The 7,859-nt window shown below is 40.9% G+C and overlaps 1 protein-coding gene across 6 annotated transcripts in view; it reads right to left on the bottom strand.

Annotated features, from left to right (window-relative positions):
- COPS3 (COP9 signalosome subunit 3) overlaps positions 1-7,859 on the bottom strand; it is a 34,445-nt gene continuing 26,586 nt past the window's right edge. For all 6 annotated transcript variants that reach the window (XM_019715981.3, XM_074319464.2, XM_074319465.2 and 3 more), the window contains 4 exons: positions 7,428-7,514; positions 1,721-1,834; positions 665-745; positions 1-309 (listed from right to left, as the gene is read on the bottom strand). In XM_019715981.3, the coding sequence (XP_019571540.1) occupies positions 256-309; positions 665-745; positions 1,721-1,834; positions 7,428-7,514 (336 nt within the window). In that variant the 3' untranslated portion in view covers positions 1-255. The remainder of the gene's footprint in view (positions 310-664; positions 746-1,720; positions 1,835-7,427; positions 7,515-7,859) is intronic.

Raw genomic sequence — 7,859 nt, 5'->3', positions numbered from 1 at the left:
TAATTTAAAACAAAAAGGCAGATTTAATGCAATAACAACATTAATCCAAGGATAAATAAATCCACAACAGATTTTAGATTTTTTTCTCCTTTGCAAAGAATGGTTTTCTGAAAGCACAAAGGACTGAAGAAGTCAAAACAAAATGTAATTTCTTAACGTCCAGGTGAAACAGGCTTGGTCCTCCCTGCTGCCCTCCTAACACTTGCTACTGGCCAAGGTGATAGCTTCTCATTTCACTCAGGATGGCCATTTGTTTCAAGAGTAACTGGATGGTTTGTTCCCGGAATCATCTTCTTGTGATCCCATGCTCTGTAAGAGAGTGAGGCAGTGTATGCAGTTACATTTGCCCTTGTCACGCGTTTCCACCAGCCCCACGCGCACGCAGGCCTCCGAGAGGACGGCCCCCCTACAGCTTTGTGTACAATAATCTCTGTGTACAATGAAGAGCAGGCAATTCCCGGTCCGCCCTCCGCATCCCCCTCCGCACACTTCCAGGCCATAGGTTGAAAATGCTCTCAACAGTCTCTCTGTGAACTTAGTGATAAAGATTTTCAAGAACGTCTGGCAGTTAAACATTTCACCTGAAACCAAGTCCCCGTTCCTCATGCGGACGCCCTTTCATCTCCATCCTGCCCTGTTCTAGTTAATGAGGGAACCCAATCACCTTTTGCACGAACTGGGGGTTCACCGTGATCTCCTGGTCCATGGCCTTCAGCCGCTCATCCAGCTCTATGCACTTCAGCATCTGCGAGGGCCAAGTGCAAGGTGGTCAGTAAGCAGGTGTGGCTCAAGGCCATCATTTCGCACCCGGACAATTACTATGGGTGCTGCAGGGTCACAAGCCCCTGACCTGAACCCCCTGGGGGCTGGACAGGTGTTGGAGTCAGACTTTTTTGAATTCAGAAAGTTAACACAGTGCAAGTATTGTATATTAACTAACATCCCAGTGGGATCCAGGGCAGAAACCCATTATCAAACACATTAATGTCTTTTGCAGTAAAACCTAAAAATAGCCACACTAAGTGGGATAAATAAAGACTATAAATCATTCAGGTGACATCTGTCATCAAATGAGTTACCAAAACACTTCTAGATTTCAGGGTTTTACTATGCTGAAGTAGCTACTATGCACTGCTGTTAGGTTTTTGAGATTTAACGTTCGGGTCAACCCATTTCCCTAACCAGAGGTGAGAAACACAGACTGCCCACAGTCCCGGCTCATGTCCGAGCGACATGACATTAGAAGACGCAGCGATGACTGCTCCACGGCCCATGGCTGCAGGCGACAGGGAACTGCGGGCGGCTTTCCTCGCCCAGCTACCCCATTCACCCCACTCCTCACACACAGATGTCTTCTGAACTCCCGACCTGGATCTCTAAATACATTTACCACAGAAACCAGGCTCTACATGATAGGTGGCAGGTGGGTGTGGGTAAAATTATACTCATTGTAAGACCTTCCAGGTGTCTTAGGAGGTAAAGTACGCTTTGGTGAGCTCGATGGGAACGCTAACCCACCAGTTACTTATAACCAATAATCTGGAAGGGTTTTAAGCAGCCCATTTTAAAATTAACTTTCTAGGAACCAAGATATTCCTAGAAACTAGTTCAGAACTACCTGTATTTAAAACTAAAATAATCCTGTAGCACAAAGGCAGTATTTCAAATGCAACATCTTAAAACATCAATCAAAAAATCAAAACCTGGCATCCACATTTACCTCCTGATCGATGTTATGAAGCATGGCTGGGTTATTATATTTTTCAGGGTTATCATGGAAACTGACCATACCATCCTTCTGATTAATACTTGCAAAAATTTCACCATCTTCTATCTATAAAAAAAGAAATCAGTAAACACTATGTGAACATACAGTGATTCAATATAATCAGGGGAAAGCACAGAAAACAATGAATAAATTTGTATGTGCATTTTTAGCACCAGCTGTTTATTCAACAAGTATTTATTGAACACCTACTATGTGCTAGAAACCATTATAGATACTACAGGGTGCAAAACTGACACATACACACACTCACAAAAAATCCCTGCCCTTGCATTTTTTATTTGGATTTTATTTTATATGTGAGGCAAAATTCACATAATGTAAATTAACCATTTTAAAGTGAACAATTCAGTGGCATTTAATTTGCAATGTGTAGTTACTACCACTTCTATCTAGTTCCAAAGGGGATGATCCTGTCCTCTGTTATGCAGTGACTCTCTATTCGCCTATCCTCTCAGCCTCTGGCAATCACCAATCTACTCTTTGCTCTACGGATTTGCCTGTTCTGGACATTTCTATAAATGAAATCATACAGTATGTGTCTTGCTCCCCTTAGCATAATGCTTTCAAACTGTCCTTGCATCTTTACATTCATTTCAGCATATATAATATACATTGCCCTTGCATTTTAAAAACTGAAATGCTAACGCATTTTTATTTCACCCCACTAGAAATTATCTTCTTGTCCTTGAAGAAAACTTTCCTGCCCGTGCTGAGTCCAAAGTAGTCTCAAGGTCAGGTCCATGCTCTTTATTTTCATCAGTGATGGGGGATTTATTTGACTGATGCTCACAGCCCCGTCCTGTCCATGCAGTTAAAACGTGAGAAGCCAATAAAAGTTCCAAACAGGTATCATGATTCCTAACAAATTGCTCCACACGGTGACAACAATGAGTCCATCTGTCACAGAGGCACTGGCCACTCCTTCCTGGCCCTGATGGGACAGATGCTGTTTAATGATACAGCAAGCAGCCCAACATGTATTCAATAAATGCATAGCTCTCTGACCATGTGATCACAGGCAGCTTCCTCTTTAAACAGTGGGTGGAATATATCCAAATGAAATGCACACTTAGGTTCACCACAGCAGCACTTTCGGTAACAACTAGAACTGGAAACAACCCAATGTCCATCTAATTAGAACGGAAAGGTATACTCAGACAGCGAAACACTGCAGCCCTGAAAATGAATGAACTAAAACTACACACAACAAACACTGTGAATGAATCCCTTAATGTTGAGCAAAAAAGCCAGAACCCAAAATGTATATACCTATGTTTCCTTTTATATTTTATATAAAACTCAAAGACAAACACAACTAAAATAGGATATGAGAAGTCAGGACAGTGACCTTTCTAGCCAGGCGTAGAGCTGGAAGCAGGCAGGACAGATGTTTCTGGGGTGCTGGTAATATCCTGATTCATGATACGGTGTCACTTGCATAGGTGTCTTCGCTTTGTGAAAAGGTATTTAGCTATGAACTTAAGTGTAGTTTTCTGTACATAGGTTATACTTCAATGAAATGTTTACTTTAAAAAATACCTAACATACAATCTGAATAGGCCTATAACTATTAAAGAAATTGAATCAATAGTTAATAACCTGCCAAACAAAGAGCACCAGAACCAGGAAGGTTCACTGGTGAATTCTACCAAACAAGTAAGGAAGAATTATGCCAATCTCTACACTCACTTTCAGAGGATAGCAGCAGAGGGAACACTTCCCAACTCATTCTAGGAAGCCAGCATTAACCTAATACCAAAGCCCGACAAAAATATTATAGGAAAACTATACCAATATCTCTCACTAACATACATGCAAAAAGTCCTGAACAAAATATAAACAAATTCAACTATATATAAAAAGAATTATACACCAAAACCTAGTGGGATTTATCCCAGGTGTGCAAGGCTGATAGGACATTCAAGCATCAATTAACGTAACTCAGCATATCAGCAGGCTGAAAAAGACCATGATCATATCAACAGATGCAGAAAAAGCACTTCATAAAATCCACTATCCATTCACGATAAAAAGAACATCAACAAAAAACCTACAGCTAACGTCATGCTTAATGGAGAGAAACTCAAAGCTTCCCCACAAAGATCAGGAACTAGGCAAGGACGTCCCATCAGACCCCTCCTTTTCAGCTTCGTACTGGAAGTTCTAGCTGATACAACAAGATAAGGAAATCAAATGTATATAGATTGTGAAAGAAGACATAAAACTGTCTTTGTTCACAGATGACATGATCATCTATGAAGAATATATGAAAGTATCAACAACAACAAAATCCTAGAACTAGGAAGCAATCAATTCAAGCGAGGGGTGCAGGATACAAGGTTAAAATATAAAAGTCAATTGTGTTCCTATATACCAGCAATGAACAAGTAGAATATGAAATTAAGAACAATACCATTTACATTAGCATTCTCCCAATGAAATACTTAGGAATAAATCCAACAAAATATGTACAAGATCTAGCTGAGAAAACGACAAAAGTCTGGTGAAGAAAATCAAAACAGAACTAAATAAATTGAGAGAATTTCATGTTCATGGATAGGAAGATGTCAATTCCTCCCAACTTGATCTATAGTTTCAACACAATCTCAGTCAAAATCCCAGCAAGTTATTTCATGGATATTGACAAACTAATTCTAAAGTTTATGTGGAGAGACAAAAGACACAGAAAAGCCAACATGATATTAAAGGAGAAGAATAAAGGTGGAAGACTGGCACTACCTGACTTGAGGACTTATTATAAAGCTACAGTAATCAAGACTGTGTGGTATTGGCCTAAAGAATAGAAAAACAACAAACAAACAAAAAATAGACAAACAGATGAATGGAATACAATTGGAAGCCTAGAAATAGACCCACATAAATATAGCCAATGGATCTTTGACAGAGGAACAAGGCAATACAATGAAGCAAAGATAGTTTCTTCAACAAATAGTCCAGGAACAACTGTACATCCACATGCAAAAAATGAATCTAGACACAGACCTTACACCCTTCACAAAAATTCCCTCAGATGGAGCACAGACCTAAATATAAAATGCAAAACTATAAAACTCCTGAAAGAGAACACAGGAGAAAACCTACATGACCTTGAGTATGGCAATGACTTTGTAGATACATCATGAAAGTCATGATCCATGAGAAAAATAAGCGAGACTTCATTAAAATTAACAACTTCTGTTCTGCAAAAAACAATGTCAAGAGAATGAGAAGCCACAGACTGAGAGAAAATATTTGCAAGACACATCTGATAAAGGGCTCGTATTCAAAATGTACAAAGAACTGTTAAAACTCAACAAGAAGACAAACATTAAAAAATGGGCCAAAGACCTGAACAGACATCTCGCCAAAGACACACAGATGGCAAATAGGCACATGAAAAGATGCTCGACGCCGTATGTCATCAAGGAAATGTAAATTAAAACGAGAAACACTACACACCTATTCGAACGGCCACATTCCGGAGCACTGACATCATCAAACGCTGGTGAGGACGTGGAGCAACAGGAATTCTCATTCACTGCTGGTGGGGATGCAGACTGGTGCAGCGACTTGGAAGGGCAGTTTGGCGGTTTCTTACAAAACTAAACATACTCTGACCATATGATCCCTGGTATTTGTCCAAGGGAGCTGGAAACTTATGTTTACACAAAAACCCACACAAGGATGGGTACAGCAGCTTTATTCGTAAAGGCCAAAGTTTGGAAGCAACCAGAATGTCCTTCCGCAGGTGAATGGATAAACTGTGCTAGTATATCCCAAGGCAATGGAATATTAGTCAGTGCTAAAAAGAAATGAGCTGTGAAGCCATGAAAAGACACTAAGGAACCTTAAATGCATATTATAAGTAAAATAAGCCAATGTGAAAAGGCTGTATACTGTATGATTCCAATTATATGACATTCGGGAAAAGGCAAAACTATGGAGACAGTAAAAAGATCAGTGGTTGCTGGGGAGGGATGAACAGGCAGAGCAAGAGGATTTTTAGGGCAGTGAAAATACTCTGTATGAGACCATAATGATGGATACGTGTCATTATACATTGTCCAACCCCACAGAATTCACAACCCCGAGAGTGAACTCCCCTAAACTATGGATTCTGGGTGATGAATGTGTCAAGGTAGGTTCATCAACTGTAACAAATGCCCCTCTGCTGGGGGATGCTGATAATGGGGGAGTCTATGCCTGTGAGGGGGCAGGGAGTGCCCAGGAAATCTCAGTACCTTCCCTTCAATGTTACTATGAACCTCAAACTGCTCTAAAAAGTCTTTTAAAAAAAGATCAGGCCCTCATGGCAATTACTGTAGGGCAGGATTTTTCAAGCTTGGCAGTACTGACGTTTTGGGCCAGATAACTGTTGTGTGGGCTCTCCTCTGCGTTGTAAGATATTTGAAAGCATCCCTGGCCTCTACCCCTAGCTGCAAGCAGCACCCCTAGCTGTGACAACCAAAAATGTCTTCAGACATTGCCAAATGTCCCTTGGCAGACAAAACACCCCCAGTTGATCCAGGGCCTGTCAGGGTTTGTCTAGGTCGGTCACACAGTGCTGTCTCCTTTGATCCCTCAAAGCATTTTGCCAGCTCGTGTGTCTTGGCTGGTATCATAACCTTCCATGTATTTCTTCTCACCCACCACTTACAGTGAGTCCCAGGGAGATTCTGTAGCTTGTTCACTCCCTGTAACCCGTCGACTCAACCAGGTAGTCTTCGTAGCAGGTTAAATCGACACAGATTTTGTTTGGGATCTGTGTGCGTGTTTTGAGGGTTAGGGTGAAGGGAAAAAACCTCAAAACATGTGTAAATTGAACTACGGAAATAAAATACTCCATTATCACAATGGAAAATAGTTCTACTACGCCTAGTCCTAACATGGCAGCGCTTCTGAAATCACAGCGGAGATCACCAGCAGAAAAACGTAGAATGCTTACTTTCTACATGTAAGATTTGCCTGACCTGAGCTGAGCACACAGGTTTGTTCTGGTGGGTCAGACCAGAGCCATGGATCCAGGTATATCATAGCAGGCAGGCAGATGGCGATGTATCAGCTTGGCGGGTTACCATGTAGCCAACTAAACAATGCTTATCCATGTAGGGGAGCAGCAAGTGCTACCTGGGGGTGTCAGGTACACTGGCAACACTGATTTCTGCAGCTGAGTGCTGAGCACATGGGTGCCTGCTCTAGCACCCTTTACGTCCACCCTGGCTGCGATCAATGACGTCACTAAGCACACTGCCGAGCTGAACAGGACTCTGTTGGTGACGGCAGCAGTGCCCCGAGCTACTTACGGGTACAAGTTCATGACCTTACCACTGACCAGCACGTCAGCAGCTGCTTTATGCCTCTTTATATATCCGAAATATTTCACAAGTGTTTTAAATGATGTTTATAAAGACTCTGACCATGGAAATGTAAATAAGGAGCACAAACAGGACACATCATGTAAATCATGAGTATACATGACCTGAAAACCCTATAGATCGTAATAACTAAAATGTCCACAGGGGGTGACTTTGAATGTCCCCCCCTTCCTCCTTTTTCATATTTTCCATAATGAACACCTATTACTTTTACAAGGACAAAAACTCACTAATAAAGTTTTTAAAAATGAAGACACACTTACCATGTGTAAGACATACTTTTCTGCCTCCTGAGGTCCAGACAACTGCACACGACTCGCCATATCTTGTAACGATAGTGTTAAAAAGGTCTGAAATTCAAAAGTAGAGTTAATCACAGGTAGAAACAACTGAGAAATTTTATTAAATGTGTGCAGAATTCTACTAAATCATTGAAAATGTGTTTTCCATTACTGTACACAACTGTTTTTTGTTGTGAAGATGATTCAAAATTGATGAGCCCAGTAGTTTTAGTCATCAATGGGTACATACGCAGGATACATTTCTAGACGTCATCTAGGAGTAATGACTTCTAGAAATATATCCTACACATACGTTCCTGTATGTCTGAAATGACATATGTGCAAGGTTATTAACAGTAGCACTATTTACGATAGCAAAAGATTGGAACCACCTAAATGCCCATCAATAGAGGA

This window comes from Rhinolophus sinicus, chromosome 12 (assembly GCF_057876585.1).
Source record: "Rhinolophus sinicus isolate RSI-liver-muscle chromosome 12, RSI-T2T, whole genome shotgun sequence".
NCBI classification, from domain to species: domain Eukaryota; kingdom Metazoa; phylum Chordata; class Mammalia; order Chiroptera; family Rhinolophidae; genus Rhinolophus; species Rhinolophus sinicus.
This window is presented reverse-complemented; position numbering and strand designations above follow the sequence as displayed.